This window comes from Cuculus canorus, chromosome 2, assembly GCF_017976375.1.
Source record: "Cuculus canorus isolate bCucCan1 chromosome 2, bCucCan1.pri, whole genome shotgun sequence".
Taxonomy (NCBI): domain Eukaryota; kingdom Metazoa; phylum Chordata; class Aves; order Cuculiformes; family Cuculidae; genus Cuculus; species Cuculus canorus.
In genome coordinates this window covers 89471634-89491775 of record NC_071402.1, presented here as the reverse complement: position 1 = coordinate 89491775, position 20142 = coordinate 89471634, and the positions used below count along the sequence as shown (strand labels likewise).

Here is a 20142-nt window from a genome sequence, read left to right as displayed (position 1 = left end):
TGGCTTTCTTTTGAAGCAGGCGGGCTTGGTGTTCATGTAGCATCGGGACAGTAGGCATCTGCCTCTCTTTGCCCGGTACTGCCCTGTTTTGCACCTGCTGCGGTGTTTTATGGAGCCTTTGTGCCTGTTCAAATGCCAAAACCTGCAAAGAATGGCGTAGATGGAGCAATTTGATTAGCAGCAAGAGCAAAAAGCTTCATTTTCTCAGGGTGGCAAGGTGCAAGTGTAAGAGCATTGGAAGAGCAGGTCTTGTCCCCAAACCCATCCATTTTCCCCCTGTGATGTAACTGTGGATGTTAGGAGTATTTTTTTTAATGCATCTGCATATCATTCTGTGCTGATCGCAGATTCTTCGAAAGCCTGGGTTTTCTTGTATCTGTAGTTATTTACCTGTTTAGGCAGCATCTAGCATTTGATGTAGATAATGGTATGCAGTGTAGGCTGAGACTTTTGTGGCACAGAAAATTTTCTGGAATAGTTTGCATGGCAGCAAATAGCATCCCAGGGCTGTTTTACCAGGGAGATTGTGTATGGCTTCATTTCTCACAAGCATTTCCATGTACTGTTAGAAACATAACTCTGTCTACATATAAAAGGGGGTTTTGTACTCTAAAACACCAGGAGGAAGGAGACCAGTTTGGAGGAGGTGCTGATGAAGACTCTTACCAGAGGGTTTATTTGGCTTCAGCTGGCTTTCACAGACCCAGGAGGGTCTTGGGATTTCATGAGTCTTTGTTAGCAGCAACCATTTACTTACATAACTTGTATAATGTTAAAAGAAATTCTGTGTCCTAATGATGGATAACCTGAAGAGAGTGGGAGGAGGGAAAGAAAGGAACTGATACATGCTAAGCATGAGGTCTTTTGTAGTCAACATCAGGGAATGGCAGGTCGGGCTTGTGATGAGAATTAAGTTCCTAATTCTGAGTCTAATGCCTTTCATCTACAAAATGCTTCCACAAATACTAATTAGTATGAATTACAGCTTTACGATTATGAATATAGGGCTGCAAAAGTCTGCACAGATCACTGATAACACAAAGTTCATCATTTTTTCAGTATTCAAGGTTTTGTATGAGGTGTTTCCCTCTCCCTGGCCAAGTGCTTTGTGTTCCATAAATATGAGATCTGAAGCAGGCACAGCAGTAACCGCCCCAGCTTTCAGCATGTTCCCAGTGCATTGCATATCATTGAGGCAGTGATGTGTAACCATCCTGAGCTCAATGGCAGCTCATCTTCTTGTGAGCTGGGTTTGTCCATTAACTAAGAGCAGCCTGCTTTGACTTTGCTGCCTTCAGTTTTGCACGTTGGTGCTTTCTGTTTTAACAATATTAAATGGTTAAATCTTTAAGGTACCACACAGGTGATGCTGTGGCTGTAAAGAAAGAACAGTAACCCTGTCTTCATGTAAGGACTTATGATTTCACCTTCTTAGGTATGACTTTGAAAAAGCATGAGTAGTGGCACACATACTGGTGCATTCTTCTAGTTCCCAAAAACATCAAAAATTATAACTGTCTCTCCTTTTCAGTCCCTCAACCCCTATTTTGTTCATCTTGTTGCATTTTAATTATGTTAAATCCAAAGTATTAATTGTGAATGCAGATATACAATATTCTTTACAGTTGCTGGTAGCAGTCTGCTGAATTAATTGAATAGAAACACTTCAGTATGTGGAACTGGACCAGTTTGTGAGATTTTAAATGCTCTTTATTGCGCTGATATTCAACCTGATGGCTGGCTTGCAGCTGACAGACTGCTTTGAATGGGTCTGTGAAAGCTGCCTACGAAAACTAACTTCGTATATTCTTTGTGGAAATGGCATATGGAGCTGACTAAAAGGGATCCTCAGTTCCACTGGAAAATGTGTGGGAGTTGACAAGTTGAAAAATTTTGGAAATCTCCACATAATGATCCAATTCTTGCTTAAAAATAACCATGTGTTCTGGTGCTTCATATCATTCTTCTTGCACAGGGAAAGGGGAATTATAAAAACTAAGCATATAAGTAAGAGTTGTGAAAGTCTCGCGTTCCTCTGACATGTAAGAGCCAAACTCTGCAGCAAGTGCCCCCATGTTCAGTGGCAATAAAGCTCTTCCTCCTCATAGGTGCTGCAACATGCACAACTGCAGAGCCTGACTGCAAAGGAGGACTGCAAATCCTCACGCCCATGTTGCCAGTAATCATTTTTGGAACAGTTTCTTCCCAGTCCTCTGGTTGAGCTTGTTTTGCAGATCTCGGCAGCCACTATGGGGATGCAGGGTAGAAGGGACTTGAAAGTTCACCATTATCCTGCAGGCATTACTGTTGGCTCTCTAAGGCTCAGGGAAGTGACACAAACCCTGTTTAATGCTTGGTTTGTGTTTGTTAGGCTTGCCTTCAACGATGTGGCCAAGAAAAGTAGGGTTTTTTTGAGCCTCCTCCTCTTGCAGATGAGGCTGAGAAGAAGGGAGCTCTGCAGGAAGCTCTGTGGCTGTATTCTACAGAGAAATAACAACACGCCATGCTGTATATAGCATGTAATACCATATACTCCATTGTGCCATAGCAGAAAGCTCTGAAAAGTTATTTTTAATCTCCAAAGTATTGTTTAAGGGCTTACTGTAGTTTCTAGATGTTTTCTTGTTCACCCTTGATGTTTTGAAAATTGGCTGGAACAAGTGGTAATACATCATGTGCTGTCCTTTCTTAATCCCATTGGAAATTAACTTGTCAGCGCAAAGCTGATGGAGGAATTTGGGTTTTAGTAAGTTAAAAAAAAAAAAAAGAGAAGAATGAAACAAGCATTAAAAATGGATGGCAATACTTGGAATGGTTTGCATGATGTGTTCCCCTCTGCTAGTTATGTCCATCTAGCATTATATCACTCTAGCATTATGTCCATCCTGGCTTTTAATGTTTTCTCCCTGTTTCCTTATTTTTAGGGTTGGTCGACGGCCTGTACTGCTCTTCTCTGTCATATTCATTTTGATATTCGGATTGACTGTGGCACTCTCAGTGAACGTGACCATGTTCAGCACACTCAGGTTTTTTGAGGGGTTTTGCCTGGCTGGAATAGTCCTCTCCCTGTACGCACTGCGTGAGTATGCCTTCATCACCCAACCAAATGTGTCTTTATTGAGTGCATGGTTTCCTGTTCTCTGGCTTCCCACTGTGATCCAAACAGATCAAACCAGAATCATACAGCCTGAAAAACCTTTAGTAAGAGTTTTGTTAGGTGTAGAGATTTTGCAGCTCTCTCTATGTTGCTACAGAGCAGTCTGTGAAGCTGTTTGAGAGCTCAGTTTAAAAGAGTTGTAAGGTGTTTTGGGTTTGCTTGTTGTTATTTGAACTTAGAAGTCATTTATGTTGTGGCCATAATGTGTAATGGGAGTGGATTTCACCTTGCAGTATTAAGCTCAGTAGGACACTTCTCACTTTTACTGTCTCTAGCGGTATGTAATCTGGCATCATTTCAGGAATTTCTCTGTTTCTTGCAGCAGGAGATCCTGTGTCCCTGCTTCAGGATTGTAAAGTACAGCAAAAACATGTGAGAAGAGCCTGAAGTCCTTTTATCAATGATTTCGGGGGTATAGGGAGGATGGTTATTTTTGTGTGTTTCATGGGTGAGTTGGGGAGAAACAACTGAGAGAAACTCAGCAGAAAGCTTGTAAGAAATGTCTAAATGCTCATAGCTGGGGCGGCTCATAAACTTGTAGCCAAAGCATTTGAAAACCCCTTTCTGAGGCCTTGCCTTTGGACAGTACACGAATGATGCCACCAGCCTAATCTGTGTCCCTTGGATACGCTCCAGGGAATTCCATCTGCTTGTGCTTCCTTAGCTGTTCGTAATTAAGAGGTAGTACCACACCAGCCAAGGAAAACACAAGATTTTCCCCTTTTTATTGTGACTCTGGAAAAGTATTATCTAACTAATCTTGGAAGTTGATGTACAGATCTTTATAAATTTTTATTTAAATGTAACCTTTTATTTTTAGGGTAGATAGTATCTAATCCATCAACATTTTGCCCAATATCTTTACTCTGCATGGAGTACTCGGTAGTATTAACTTTCACAACACTTGTTTTGATTTTGGTGTGTACCAAGGGGAATGAAGCCCAACAAGAGTGTACAAGAGTTTGCTCTGTATTGCACTTTTGTTATAGCTGATATGGTACCCAGGATACATATTGTTTTTCTTCTTACCTTTGGTCATGTAATTTCTCTTGGGAGTTTTTCACCAAAACCCAGAACTACTACTGAAGACCCTACGCTTTTGTTGGGAAGCGTTTTATGTTGGGATTTTTCACAGCTGCATGCAGCATGTTAGTTTTTCTTGGTTGGTGGGTTGGGTTTTTTTTTACTTCTAAGAGTCATTGCAACTGAAGTATTTCATAAGTATTTCATAAATACCATTTAAGTAAAAGTTTCATTATGGACCTTCTGAGATCAGAGCAACAGAGTGCATGTTACACTCTAGATCAGATAGTAGCTTGCCAGCCAAGTCTCCCATTCGGCAAATGGTTGGTTCATGCTTTACTGCATCTAGAGCAATGGCTCTGATTTCCCCCTTTAATTCAAGCATTTGCCATAACCACTGCATGTTTGTGTCCATTGCAAATGGACAACTGTCTAGATAGATGATGTGCGAATAGAGCTAGTACGTGTTATGAGAGATCTGTGAGGAACTGGCTGCAGTTTGAACATCAGTACACTTTTGAGGAAGTGAGAGTATGTGAAAGATGCAGCACCTGCACCTGCAATAAATCTTCTGACCTTCTGGTTGGGGAGGCTAGGGGGGTAGATTTTCCTGTATTAAATGTTTTCATTTAAACAAGTGAACAAAGAGTTGCCATCATGGTGTCGAGTCATGTGAGAGGGTCAGACCCTAAAGAGAATGGGAAGAACAGGGTGTTTTTTTTGTTTATGTTGTTGGTTTTGATTTTAGTACTCATAATTTGTTAGGCTTGCTGTCAATTTGGATTTACTATTTTTCCCTTTCTGCTGCAATCTGTAGCATGCCATTGCACTCCTTTGTAGAGTCACTTTCTGTTTTATAGCCCCTCTTCCTGTTCTCTTAATGGCCTTGATGTTTTTTTCCCCTAGAGTTTTGTTGCTTCTGAATTTGTTCCTAGCTGTGCTGAGCAGAAAAATAGGAAATGTGAGGTTTGATCTGCTAGACAGTCATTAGCTGAAGTTTTCAAAGCTGCTGTGCAGGAGTGAACTGTATAGGCTTGCACAGCCTGCAAAGGTAATTAGCCTGTCACAGGGATCCTTTTACACGGTGTTGAGCTTGCTAGTTGTTCTTGGATTTATGGCCTGCCTAAGGGAAATTGTAAATAACAGTCCTGGGTGCTTTGGAAGTGGGAAGAGCACTGAAGTGCTGTCTTAAAAACACAGAGGTGTCAAGATTGAGCTGCAATCACCTTTTGAATTGCACTATTTTTAATAGGCTAACATGGTTTTCCTACCTGCCTGCCCTAAGGTGCAGCGTGAGCCTGGGAATGAGTGTCACCTTCTGCGGAGGGACAGCAGAGTCTCATATGCCTGTGCTCTATGGGCTTTCCTCAGTGTTGTAGTGAGCTAGCTTCTTCTGGCCTCCACATACAGCATCTTGACTGGAGATGCTTTGGGACTTGTCTAAAGAAACAACTTTGGGATGCTGATTTGTTAAACTGAAAAGTTTTCCTGCAGGTGCTGTAGTTTAGTTGGAAAAGGTGAGTCCGCAGGAAGAGATGTGCTTGCCACAGAGGAGTAGTGAACCCAGGGCTTTTTCCTCCCAGATGCTGGTCATTGTCATCTGGGGGAATGAAAGGCAGTTAATCCTCTTACACTGAACAAACAGAGCTTTGAAAAGGTTTGTATTTCCTGCTGAGGTGGAGGTGGGGGAACTTCTGTCTTCCAGAAGTGTTTTCCTGCATGGTACCTGACCTTCAATGGGTTTCTGTGCTTCCGAGCAGCCGGTACATGTCTTGTGTGGTGAGGCAGCAGCAAGATCCTTAGGAAGCTCTCCCCATAAGGCCAAAGTAGGTCCTGATATGCCACGCACGGCAGTCATCTAATGCATAGAGCTGGAGCTGTTTGCTGTGATACACTGGTTAGGTCCCCTGCTACATTCACTGAGCAGAGTTCTGCAGAAATGGGCTGCCTCTTGGTGGTGAAGAGTTCTGGGAGTAGAGGCAAAATCTCCTGGAGAGAGAAATGGTGGAGGCGTGCTAAGGAGCGCTCTGGCTGCGGTGGTTGGAAGGGAGTGTATAGCCTCCCCAACAGTTAAATGTAGGAAAGAGTGTAGACTGGGGGGCTGGAGGAGGACAAGTTAAGAGGTAGCAGGGGAAAAGCTATTTTTTTCTGCATGGCTTTTACCCTGCTGTTTGTTGCTGCATGTCTAGGGGACGAAGGACAGGCATCCTGCACCTGCTGGCTCACTACAGTTGGATGCACAGCACAGTAGCCTACTGCTCAGTTGAAGACAAAGAACTTTGAGTTTACTGATTGGGGTGGAAATCGCTGTGGCCAGTCCTGTGGGGAGTTTAGTTTGGCCAAGAGGGAGGGAAGGAGGTGTGGGAGCCCTCAGCAGGGACATGTGTGCCTGAGTAATATCTCAGCTGGTGTCTGTGGATTCATTCAGCAGGCAAGGTGTGCCACTCCTCCTGCAAATAGTTCCGCTGTCTGGTTGCAGCTCATGTGGGACAAAGTACACTTGGTAAATATGGCAGTCATGGGAGAAGGTAAATCTGATTGTCTCAAGGGTGGGGAGGCTGTTGCTTCTGGGTTGTTCTAGTCTTGCTGGGGCATTGCCTCAGCTGTGACTTCCAGTCAGTCTTTTCCTGTGTGCTTGTGCGGAAGGCCAGATATTGTGGCTGACTCAGTGCAGGTCTCTTTCTTGGGACTCACTTTCACAAGCTGGCTTAAGCTGATTCAAGAGCTCTCATGGCTGATGGCAGGAGTTCCTCCTCCTTGTTCTCCCCCTCTTCTCTCATGTGCTGTTGCCCAAGCCGTACTGCTGCCAGCATCGTTCCGAGCCCTCTGTGGAGCAAGCCATCCACTTTCCCTTTGGAGAAGACCAAATATGATTTTGTTAGCAGGATGTGCTCTCTTATCTTCCTTCCTCTCTTATTTTCCTTTGGGAAATGTTCTGCTGTACATCTCATCCTTTGCACTGCTGGAGCCTGAGAAAGAGAGAGAGAACACGGCCCTATACCATGCAGAGCCAATTAAATGGGTGAAGTCATTCAGCTAATGACTTCCTATGTCTTGTTGGTCTCCTCCACAGTGTCCCTTCTTTTGTCACATTCTGGAGTCGAAGCTAGGGTGATGATATTAATTAAACTATTTAAGGGGGAGGAGAGGGCAGAAAGAGCCATACTTTTCTGGCAAATGCTACTGGCAGGTTTAATGAGCCTTTGGTTCAAGTGCTGCGTGCCACCTGAGCTTAGACAGCACCAGCCATGGTGTGGATTTGCACACAATTGAAGGCCATTCAGCAGTTTCATGGGTGACTGAACTACGGATTACACTGCAAAATTAGAACGTCTAGACTTGAATGAACCAGTAAATAGGCTCTGGAAATAGATTTGCTGAAAGGGAGACAACATCTTCTCAGCTTAAAGCGAGGAAGCAGAGGTGCCCCTCCAATGCATATTAGCAGGATGACTAGGCATGTTGTTTTCCCTTACGTTGTTAGGAGAACAAAAGGTAGAAATGCTTTTGAAAATCATAGGTTGTGTTTCAAAAGACTGGAGAAGCTTGGCAAAGGCTTTCAGACTGGTTAAGATGTCCAGCTGTGATGCACCTATGTCATTTATAGCTAGGTCAATCTAACCTGTTACTCCTGTAAATTGCATGGGCACTGATCTTAAAGAGGCTAAGTGTGCTTCTTTTTTGTAACACATATCCTGGAAAGCTAGAGCAGTGTGCTAGAAAGCTTGATCCAGGCTGAAGAACGAGCAAGTGCCAAAATGAAGCATGGAAGCCTCTGGGTATTGGGCTGTAGTGATGTCAGATTTGTAAAATATTTTTTCTTCCAGTCGGGTATCAATATAGGGGATAAGATTTAGCCCTGTTTTTCTTTTTTTCTTCCCCTCCCTCCTTCCTCTCCCTCTTAGAAGCACGTAGGCTCTAAAGTCCTCATGCATCCCAAGTTTATAATTCCCACCTCCCTTGGAATTTGAATAGTCTTGCTTGATTTTTATTGTCTGTTTTCTTCTCCTCACTCTTCAGTAGCAAGCAAGGTCTCTGCTAGACAAGGAAGGTGAAGCACTGGAAACACAGGCTCCCCAGTTATTCTGTGTAATCTGAACCAGCTCAGTAAATAGCTCTGCAAAGCATTCCCAAATCTGAGGATGTGGAAAACACCTGCCTGCTTTTCAGTACATTGACATGTGCTTTAGCTCTGCAGTTACACACAGTTCTCTTCTCTGACAGGTCTGTGATAAGATCAAGGTTGTTAAGCCACCTACCTTCTGTTTATGTAACCTGCCTTTCCCTGCTCTGAGTCACCGGCACAGATCTAGTAGGAGTGATCACAGAGGAATCGACTGAAGGAAAAACTTACTGGATCACCTTTAAGTGACCCATAATTTTTAGATGATAAATCTTTGTTTAAAGAGCAGCCAAAGGCAGTTCTAACATTGGGATTGAATGTGAGGTTTTGGAAACAGCACTGCCACATTGTTAATAGCTTTGTGCAATAACTGTTAAAAAAACACCAACAAAATAGTATTTAGTAAGAGCACTCCAGCTGCTCAAAAAGAAAGGACTGTGAACGCTTTTTATCAAATGCCTGAGGGCTCAATTTGTGCAAGAGTGGAAAAGGTTATTGGAATTACAATACTCTCCTTACAAGTATAAGTCTTACTTGCTCTACGTTTCTTCCTTCAGTACAATCAAATTATGACTCCTCATATAGTCTGTTGACCTCTTTCTCCTCAGGACTTCCTCTAGATTTCCTGTCCTTTTCTGATGGTCAGATAGGGTATGGGTTCTTCTATAGGGCACGGGCTGTCATCCTTGTTTTAAGCCCTCCAAACTGTATTCTGCAGCATAGGTGACCTTGAAGCATTGCTAACATTGTCACAAGTCCTGGAAAAAAACTGTTGAGGCAGCCTGTTTGAAATAAATTTATGCAAAGTCTTAAAGAAGTCCCAAAAGGGAATAAAAAGATCTTACTATGATCTTTATGAGGTTAGAAGATGTTTGGTTAATGCAGAAATTGCAGCAGGATCTAATTTTAATCAGTTTTTGATTTCGGTTGCCAAAAAACTTGTGTTGTCAATGTAAGAAGAAGACCATAGAATTAATTTTATTTGAGGTGCTTTTTGTATGACTGGTCAATTGGAAATGCAATCAAGATGCAACACTGCAGTTATTATGTTTGTGATGGTGACAATCAGACACTTGCCATTTTCCCAGCTCAAACCACAGCTTGCATTTACCATTTAAAGTGTGTCTTTTAATTATTGTCCCAAACAAGCTCCAGTAGTTTGGGTATGCTCAGTATGCAAAATTTTACTTTCTGTCATGCAAATGTAATTGTCCAGGATTGTAATGACACTTCTAGGGAATTCTTTATTACTTCTTTTTGTTCTGAGCAATGTCAGACTCAGGTCTGCTCATCCTTGTTGTATGGCTAAGAGCCTGCTACCACTGAAAGGAAATGAGGGAAGGTCCTCTCTTCCCCTTCCAGATTCCTTTGCATTGTCTCAGCTGCTCATACAGCCATGACTTCAGACTGTAAAGGAGCATTTAAGATGGGAGTATATAATTAAGTCCGGAAAGTTGCCTTTCTCTTGCAACTCTGTCTCAGATGAAATGGTGTTAGAGCCTTACTGTAACAGTAAATTGTGAAGTGTCTGTTCCCTCTGTTGCTTTTGTTTTCCTGGTTGCAAGGTTTCTGCTAAATGTCTTTTCTTTCCTATGTACACCAGAGCTAGTGTTCACCGTTGTGGAGGGTTGCTGATAACAAAAGCTTCACATTATGTGAGTGGAAGCATCTGTGCAAGCCCTGTCCAAAGTGACCCATACCACCACTGGGATGTGGATGATCTCTATCTTGTGGAGTCCTTTGACTGCTGGACCAGTCCTGGGCCCCTGTCAGCTTCACTCCTGAGAATAGTACTGCCAAGGAGTTCTCCTGTGTCTGAGCTCCAACTACTCTGCTTGTTTTGGCTGGGAAAGGGTTATGTACTTCCCAGTTACAAGGGTTTGATAGTGCAGCTATATTGTATCAGTGGTGTATGCCTGCTGGAGTTTCCAGTTTGTGGTTAATCCCACACTTCCATGACCTGAGGTTTATTGTGGCTGGTTTGGGGTTTTATTTTCTGAGAAATGTGAGTGGGATGGAGACAGAGGTGTGAAAGCTCTGTTAGGTGTGATTTTTTTTCTCTTTTTTTTTTTTTCCCTAGGAGGAAAATGAATTTGTTGCAGAGAGCATTAAAGAGAAATTGTATATAAAAAGGCTATTCTACTAAGTCTGTTTGCTTACTGAGCTTTAGCTATGCTGTTTCTCGGATGTGTCCTTACACTTGGCAGACCTTGAGAACTGGTAGAACTAATGTTGGAAATGAGATGGGCAGCAACGAGCTCAGGAGCTGCTCTTAAGGTAGTCAGCATACATGGTTGGGATTTTTTCCCCTAGTTGCTTCTCCCAGTGAGGCACAGGCACATTTCTCTTGTATGCTTGTGTTAACTTTGTCGCAAAAGGAAGCGCACATAGGTTCATAAATCATCTGTAAGTGAATGGTGCTTTACTTCCCTTTCCTGCTTGTCCTAAGGCAAATTATCATGGCAACAGGATGTGCATGGAGGAAAAACCACGTGTATGAGGAAGGTGGATTTAGAAACTATCTGTAGTGACTACCAACAAATGTCAGCACAAAAATTCACATAAATATTTATGTGCCTTTTAAGACGAACCGTAATTTAAGAAGGCTAGCCAAATTTCCGTCCCCAGTCATGCAGATATGACTTCTATTTTCTCGCTTACAAATAACATAACCCTGTGGGATTTTTACTAGTTCAAGTTAATTAAATTTCACTCAAAGCATGAAATTTGCAGGCAGTGCTCACTGCAGTTTTTCTACAAACGTGTATTATTTAGTCAGATACTAAAAAATGTTCACTTTTGTTTTAATTCTTTGTTTTGTTTGTTGGTCGTCTGCAGAATTTAGTCATGCATGCTGTAATGGTGCTCATATCACTTATTTTTCCTTTAAAAAGGCGAACTGCTTGATGTTTCTTTGCAGATGAATTTTGGTTTAAGTCATATGCTGCAATTGCTGATGGACCTAAAAGTATGAGCTATGTTTTTGCCTTTTGAGAACATCTGGTCCCTTCTTAACAAGTTGTACACACACTTACGTACTTTTTAGATATAAACTGAGACATAAGTGCTTGTTAGTATCTTGAAAACTTGTTTGCTCGCATTCTTTGAATTCTGGTTATGGTATGAATTGTGAGAGAAGAAATCACTTTACTGAAGTCTAATGACCGATGTGCAAATCTTTGCAAGGACTGCTCCAGTTTTGCGTATATGAGCTGTATGTCTGCTTTAGTCAGATACATTCAGTAAGGAAACTTTCAACTATAGATAATCTTGAATTTATGCTTGATTATAAACTAAGCAGTATCTTAAAGAAGGGTGTTTGAAGAAGACTCTGTGGCTTGGAAATATAACTGTCCCTTGATGAACAGAGTCTTCGCTAAACTGTGGAAGGGAGCATCATCCAGTATATGCTTCAGAAGTTCTGAATCCATGTTCCTGCACCTCTGTGAGTGATTTCCCCAGCTCCTGGGTGCCCCAGCATCTCTCTCTAGCCAGCTTGTGCTTGGAGGAATTCAAGGCAGACTAACCATTCTTGTGGCTTCTCCTTCCAGCATTCTGTCCTATTCCTCTGGCAGAGATCGCCTTCTTATAGAACAAACTATTAGCTCATATGCTGATGCCTCAATACTCTCCCATACAGTCGGGCATTTAAGTGCAAATACATCTCCATCAGTGGCTTACCTCACATATTCAATATATTAGGTTAAGGACATGCATTTCATTCTGCTGTTGTTTATTCTCAGAAGAGAATAATTTCTGACAGAAGGAGCAGCGGAGTGCAATGTTTGTGCATGCCTCAGCCAGCTGGAGATGTGAGGAAGTGCCTTGGTGCAGTGGAAGAGGGCAAGCTCTGCTGGAGTGTTGTGTGCTGTAGTTAATAATTCTCTTAAAAATGCAAACCGTAAGACCTTTGTGCCCCAGTACTGAGGCATAGGTAAATTACTTATGTACCATCTGTTATCCAAACGCTTGAGACTAATTCTGCAGAGAAATGAGGAGGGCATTTTCTCCATGAAGCATTCTGTTCAATAGATATTTAAGCACATGGACCAGGGATTGTTGTTTGAAATAAATTAATGAATCCCCAGAGTTTTCTGCTTAATGTGAAACTACTGTCCAGAAGGAACAAAGTACTGCTTTGTCAGCTCCTCTTTAAGGGCCTTCTCCAGTTCCAGTGCTGCATCCACCCCAATTTCAGTCCTGTACTGGTAGGCAGTGTAGCTGTCTTCTGGCTATAGAGCTATCATCCCTTGGAGCACTTGCTTTACAGCTTCAAAAGATAAGTCTTCTGAAAGGAATGTAACAAAAATATACAGGAAGCAGAATCAATAATGTGGTTAGGCAAAAAGCAATAAAAGGGAAGTGAAGTTTTTCTTATTAAAGAAAAAAAAAAAAGATTGAAAGCAGAGAGGAAAAACAAGAGCAACTTAAAAAGATTATATAATGTAAGAAGTAGCTTATGTGGTGAAACTGCAACCAGCATTCCTAATAAAGTCCCACTTTGGTTTCACTTAAAGCTTTGACTTTGAAGAGGCGGTTTTGTCTAGAACTTGACTGACTTGTTTTCTCAAGGCACAAAACCAAATTTGTGTTTTCTAGGAAGCTTGAGGAAAATTAATTAAAGAGCTTTTGAATTATAGATCCATTAAAAATGACTCTACTTTGAAAATTAAATAAATAAAACCGTCGGTCATCTGTTGGAAAAAATGGCTTCTCTTGTATCTGTGCAGTAGAGCAACCTAACTACTGCAGTCTAATGCTTTGGAATTTGGGGAGAAGAAGCTTTGATTATATAAACCTAGACTCTACCCATATGAATTTTTTCAGATATCGTGTGCGTTCAGAGTTGTGAATCAGCCCGAATTGTTCTCCCTTCCTGCTTGTTTTTTTTCTTTAATGTCTGTGCTATGAAGAAAATATGCAAAGTTCAATTTGCATCTTCTAAACTTTTGACCTGATGGATTTGACATTTTCAGGAGACAAAATTCTCCCTTTTTGACCAAGTGTTTCATATCAATAAAATAAGTATTGATGCAGCTGCCTTTCTTCCCTTCCTGACTTCTGCTTTAATGGTGGTCTTTGAATGAGGATAGGTGCTTCACGTGAGTGTGGAGTCAGTAACATATAACAAAGCAGAAAAAAGAAAAGAATAGCCAATACACGACCTAGAGGGAAAATAAAGAAATTGAATATACAACATACACCGCAGCTGCTTCTTCTCTTTTGCTGCTGATAAGAGAGAACATGACAGATATTTTTCTAAAAGAAGAAGTCTGTTTCTATCCAATGAAGAATAATAGCAGCAATTAAAGATTTTGTATCCTAGTTATTTTGGAAACAAAAACACAGGCAGACAAAGCTGGCAGTGTGTTTTACTAGCTTGTGTGAATCTGAGTAGCACTGCTGTCTGGAATCCTGGCTGGGAGTTTTAAGTGCCCAGTGGGACTTGGACTTGAGATACTTGTGCCTTTTCCTGCCAGGACAGCTTTCTGTATGACTTCTGTTCTGATTAGGAAACTTTTATTTACTCCTAGTCTCCATCCTTCCTTCAGGCCACCAATGCATGACCTTTGTGCCCAGAGCTGCTCAGCTACAAGGCAAGAGGTGCAGCATGTCCCTGCTTGCAGCAGCGCAGTGCAGATGAAATACCTCACAGACATGGGCTTAAGGCTTTGAGAAATAACCCACCTGCCTATCCAAACGGGAGACGGCCTCTTATTTATGTGTATATACAAAAAAAGATTGTTTCTGCACTGACGCCTGGGAGTAGTTAAAATCTCAAAAGCTGAAGCTTTTGTCCTGCAGCAGAATCTGAGATATCTCAGGGTCAGCCTAAGTTGACCTGGTTCTGTTTGCTCTGGGTCTGCCCATCCTTCCCTGGCTGGTGCTCCCACCCACTGCTGGCCCTACAGTGAACTGATTCAAGGCTGTAAACCAGTAGAAATGTAAGTTATTTTTCCCCCTGTCTTTCTGCTCTCAGAAGCTCACCGTAGGGTTGGATGAGTGTGAGCAGACAAAGGAGGAGAGTAGGAGCAGGTGACTGGAGACAGGAGAGACTGCAAAAACCATGATACAAATTCAACCTGCTGTACAGCCTTGCTGTAGGTGCAGTTTAAGAGCCCTTGTGGCTTACTTGTAGTGCAGATGAATCAATTCTTGCAAGATTATTGCAGCAACCTTAGGTCAGGAAATTCTCTTGGTGAAAATAGATCAGGCTGTTACAAGTCACTGTGAAGCTTGCCTTTATTCTGTGTAGGTCATTCTTGAATGTGGGATTTAAAACTTCTTTCTTGCAGGCTTTTTAAAGAATAGGCAGTGTTTAATTGTATCTTGGCAGAAACAGCAGGTCTAATATGTTTAGAAATGTATGTCTTGGACAGGTTACACTTCCTCTCAGAATAACTGTCCTTGTTTGAAATAACAGCAGATTGAAATCTTTCCACCACTTCTAGGCACTAACTTGTCTTGGAGAAGTGTGGATAAACTGGCAGCAGAGAAAAGGATTATTGAAAATAATTTATAGACATCTGTATGGCTTTAACTTTATTTGCTTCAGCCTTTGGAGTGAGGATACGGGCTTTGGATTTATTTAAAACTTCTGAAGCTCAGCTGGAGAACCAAATATGATCAGAAGTTAGTTACAGGATATCCACTTTTCTGGCTGGCTTTTCTTAGCAACCTCCAAATTAGTGAATAAATAGAAGCCTCCAGTCTGCTGATGACAACAAATAATCTGTGATTCAGAGTAAAACAGCTTGATCATGGACTTGGCAGTCCTAAACCTTCTGGAGCAGAAGTTCTGACCGTCAGTCTGATACTACACTACTAGAAAGACCTAGTTTCTTTGAAAAGGTCGTTTGGTTGCTGTACTGTCTGTTTTGCTCTAGTAAATTTTACCCTTTAAGGAGACTAGGTTTTATTTTTGGCTTTAGGATAAAAAAAGGTTAGAGCTTGAACTGACGGACAGAGTTGACAGTGTTTGTGTCTAGGATAAAGATGCTGAAAGTTGCTCTCTGTGCCAAATTGTCTGACCAGCTTATGCGATCTTGGTCCTCTGCTTGGAGCATTTGCAAAGTCTTTGGGGTTGTCATAATGTTAGGGTTTTGTGGGGGTTTTTTTGGTTGTTGCATTTTTTCTTGTTTGGGGAGGGGTGGTGGTGTTGCTTTTTGTTCTAAAAAAATTAATTCATTTTTGATTGCTATTTAAGTGTCTGTTTGAGATGCTACGCCATGTCTATCTCTATTTTAAAATATTATATTGTGTAAAATAGAAAAATGCAAAGGGAATTTTCTGGATTTGTGTGTTCAGGCTTCAGCTGTGTCTCCTGTTTGTTTTGTTATAAAGGGTAGTACCGAAAAGAGCAGGATTTGTTTTCACAGCACTGGAAGGGGATGGTACTTATTCTTTGGAAAAGACATCTGTGAGAAAGGTACACTACAACACTTGCTGTAACATATAAGAGTTATATAATGTGGTTTAACAAGGCCAAGCGCCAGGTCCTGCACTTGGGGCACAGTGACCCAGTGCAGTGCTACATACTAGGAGAAGTCTGGCTAGAAAGCTGCCTGGAGGAGAAGGACCTGGAGGTGTTGGTTGACAGCCGACTGAACATGAGCCAGCAGTGTGCTCAGGTGGCCAAGAAGGCCAATGGTATCTTGGCTTGTACCAGAAATGGCATGGCCAGCAGGTCCAGGGAGGTGATTCTGCCCCTGTACTCCTCACTGGTGAGACCGCACCTTGAGTACTGTGTTCAGTTCTGAGCCCCTCACCACAAGAAGGATGTTGAGGCTCTGGAGCGTGTCCAGAGAGGAGCAACAAAGCTGGTGAGGGGGCTGGAGAACAAGTCTTACGAGGAGCGGCTGGGAGAGCTGGGGTTGTTTAGCCTGGAGAAGAGGAGGCTGAGGGGAGACTTTATAGCTCTCTACAACTACCTGAAAGGAGGTTGTAAATAGGAGGGAGCTGGCCTCTTCTCCCAAGTGACAGGGGACAGGGCAAGGGGGAATGGCCTCAAGCTGCACCAGAGGAGGTTCAGGCTGGATATCAGGAAAAGAATTTACACAGAAAGGGTAGTCGGGCACTGGCAGAGGCTGCTCAGGGAGGTGGTTGAGACACCATCCCTGGAGGTATTTAAAAGACCAGTAGATGAGGTGCTCAGGGGCATGGTTTAGTGGCAGATAGGAATGGTTGGACTTGATGATCCAAGAGGTCTTTTCCAACCTGGTGATTCTGTGATTCTATAATGATTCTAAATTGGGAACATTTGCCTAAAAAAATTATCCGCTATCCTAATTCCAAATAACATAATTTTAATTACTTAAATTTAAGACACTACAGTAACAAGGTTAAATGCCAAACTAATCAGTGTCTAAGGTTTTTCTTTATATTGCATTGCAGTTATGCTTGTAAAATGTGCAGTTGGTATGAAATGGTACTGTTGGTGTGTAAACGTGGAGACAGTTTCAAGACAGGCATTAAATGTAAAATGCATTCGATTTAATTTCACTTAATAGCTAAGTGTAAAATTATTAAGCGTTTGAGAAACTTAAACATACAAACTTCAAAACTTTCATTCTCCCTTTGTTCTGCAAACTGGTGGGTCTAGACAGGAATAGGACGTGGCTGGCAAAGCTGTCCCTTGTTGTCTGTACCTGGAGAAGTTGGCAGTGGTATGATCTCTTCTGAAACCCTCTGTTGCTGCCCCACTGCAGGCGTATGTTGAGAGGCACTGGCAGAGTCGTACGAGTCAGGGGGGCAGCAAAGTCACTGCTTATGTGTCCAATACCCAATCCTCACACTACCAGTGTTTTCCTGGCAATCTTTAAGGAAAAGTTTTCCTGCATGGAATTTCTGATCCTAGTAAGATACTGATGCTCAGTACCTATTTGATATAGTGTTCACATTACTGTGGTCACCATATAGGAGAACTGTCTTTGCACTCTTGTAACTGTACATTAACTGCCAAGGTGAATCCTGGGAGCACTCAGCATCCCTGCTCAACCACATCCCTCTCAGCAGCATGGCTTTGACACACATCTCTCCCTCTTCAGCCACTCAATCCAGACAGCAAACAAACAAAAAATCCACTTTTCTTTCCTGAGCTGATATTCTGCTCTTCAGGAAGCAAACAGATGCAAATGTCAGGCAGAAGTGTCAAGGGAGGGGAGAACGCAGGACGGTGGACTTTGCTGATGAGGGAACATAGGGGGGGGCAAACTGCATCCTGACCAATGCTCTCTCACGAAACTAAATCTGAAAACAGAGCAAAGGTGTGCCTCTGCACTCCAAGTCTCACACACTCAGGTTCAGATTTTTCTTCTGCATGTTGCCACCTCCTGAATTTTGCTGATTTGGGTATTTTCATAACTGCACTCAAAACCAGCTGTGCAAGGTGATGTGACAAATATTCGGAAGTGCCTCTTGAAGAATTAGTCCCACCCCAGCACTGCTAGTTGCTTTGCTCTGTTTTTTTTAACAAATCCCCTTTAGGATTATTGTGTGATTGCATCAGCGATGGAATTGATGTGGATGAGGGAATCATAACCTGAAATGTGCTCTCCTTGCACCACACTGTGTGCATTCAGAATGAACTGTATGTGCATGAGTCTCTCATGTACTGCAGAGTGCTCTTGAGATGGAGTAAGATCAAAGGGGAAGAAAAGGGCATGATTCTGTGAGGAAAATTGAATTCTTGAAGTATGGATCTTTCTAATGGCATCATGCAACCAACAAGGGATGAACGGTATATGTGGGGAGTTCCAGCTGAGCTGGCCACCCTCCCTTGGAAGGGTCAGAGAGGGGAACAAACTCTCTTCACTCACCTGTTTTTAATGGAAGGTCATGGTCTTATTTGATTTGGAGTTCTGAAATGTTAGCAGCAGACCTAACAAAGATGGATGTATGAGTGAATGGTGGCGCATGGGTAAAAGGCACATAATGAAGCACTAAGTGGCACATGAGGGCGCGTGTGATTTAGAAGAGGGAAAGACTGACAAAACCAAAAATACACACACAAACACACATATACTGCTTCTTTGGAAAATATATTGAGTTGAGATAGAAACTTTCTGCAGAAAATGTTTGACTTCTTTGGCATCTCCCTGTGCTGGGGAAACTTATTTCGTTCTGGGTCAAATTGGATTTCTGCATTCTCTGGAGATAATGTGGTGCTTTCAAACACTGTTTGTGTTTCATTCCTCATGCCTAGATTCCTGGATTACATATTTTCACTGCAGTTTCTTTCCTTGCTAAACTAGTCTGTTGTGTCATGGGAATCCTTAAGCAGCAAGGACAGACATAGGTGAAAGCAGACATCAAAATATTAAATTTCTTGTGAGGTAGGAATTCCCTATCCCACGTACACAACATGTATAACCTACTGCTGGCATAGTCTCCCATGGAATACCTTTAATTTCTTTCCTCTGAATCAAGTTCATAATAACCTAAGACTAACTTACAGAAAATGCTGACTGAATCCAGAATGGCCTGAAATATTTGGCGATACTTGTGTGCCACATGGGTATGCAGTAGGAGAGACAGTTGCTCCCAAAATTTCGAGACCTTAGTATTACGGTGTTGATTTGCACCTGGTAATGCCACCGGTATTCTTTACCACATTGATTTCAACACGGATAACTGAGAGTGGCCAGCCCAAATCCTTTGGATAGAAAGTTAGAGCCTTTCTTTGGAAGCTCCTGGAAAGTTTGTGAACTGTGAAATCAAAGGCAAGAATTGCAAGGCCAACCTTCTCCTGCTGTTGTTGACGCTGCTGGAACCCTCCATTCCAGAGGGACACACATCCCAAGTGCTGGTTTATGTTTTTTTTTATTAATTTCTTTTGTATCCTTTATGTGGGTCTTGGAAACATTTCATCTATCTGTGTACCTTATTCCAAAGATGATGTATTGAAGAAGCAGGATACAATTTGCAAACTTAGTTATCAGTGTGATGATAGAAAGGGTATGAGATCCCATGCTAGATTTGTAAGGAAATAATGCAGGGTTTTTAGTTCTGGCATGCTTGAGTGCCTGGCTTTTTTTGCAGTGTTAATACCTTGCATATTACATAGGAGGAAACTTATTTTTTTTGTTTGTGCGTGAACTTTTAGAGTGCTGTAAGGGACAGAAATGCCTTAGTGTGGGATGAAGTAGTCTGTGCACTTGGAGCCTTTGAAATGACAGAGGACTGTAGGATGAACATCAATATATCAGAAAGGTGTCCACTGTCATTTTCACCACCTTCTGACACAGCTCGTGGTGCTGGGGCGAGGAGTGGGGAGGAAGCAAGCCATGCCTTTGGGAGGATTTGCTTTCAAAATAGCTGCAGAAAATGAGCTGGCACCCTGAAATCATATGTAAAGCCATTATAAGAGGAGGTACTACTGCCTCTATACTACTGCACCCACTGTGCAGCGGCTGGCTGGTGGGGACACAGACCCGCTCACATGCATCTGTGTGGCACAGGAACATTTTTTCTGTTTGTTGGCCATAAACTAATGAAATGTGACTGGAAAACACTGGGAGGGCGCGAGTGGTTTGCGGAGGTGATGTTTTCACCACTAGTCCAGGCTGTGGTCTGTTGTACTTTCCTAAAATATCATAAATTTTTGTTGTCTGGTTCGTTGTGTTAGCAAAGGATCGCATAAGCTGCTTGTATGTGTGGACTTTCTGTTGTAAAATCATAATAAAATACACAACGGAAAAATAAAAAATCCTAAATTCTTTGTTAATGCAGTTCTTTCAATTTTACGTTATACCTTGGGAATTAACTATTTCTTAACTTGGGAAACTTCTTGTGTTTAAAAGAGAAGAGGAAAAAAGGTTGAGTCCAAAATGGTGTTATC

At 42.1% G+C, this 20142-nt stretch overlaps 1 protein-coding gene across 2 annotated transcripts in view; it reads left to right on the top strand.

The window, feature by feature from the left end:
• The window catches only part of SLC22A23 (solute carrier family 22 member 23), a 110275-nt gene that overhangs the window by 20190 nt on the left and 69943 nt on the right, over window positions 1-20142 (top strand). For both annotated transcript variants that reach the window (XM_054057619.1, XM_054057620.1), the window contains exon 3: window positions 2925-3079. In XM_054057619.1, coding sequence (XP_053913594.1) covers window positions 2925-3079 — 155 coding nt within the window. The remainder of the gene's footprint in view (window positions 1-2924; window positions 3080-20142) is intronic.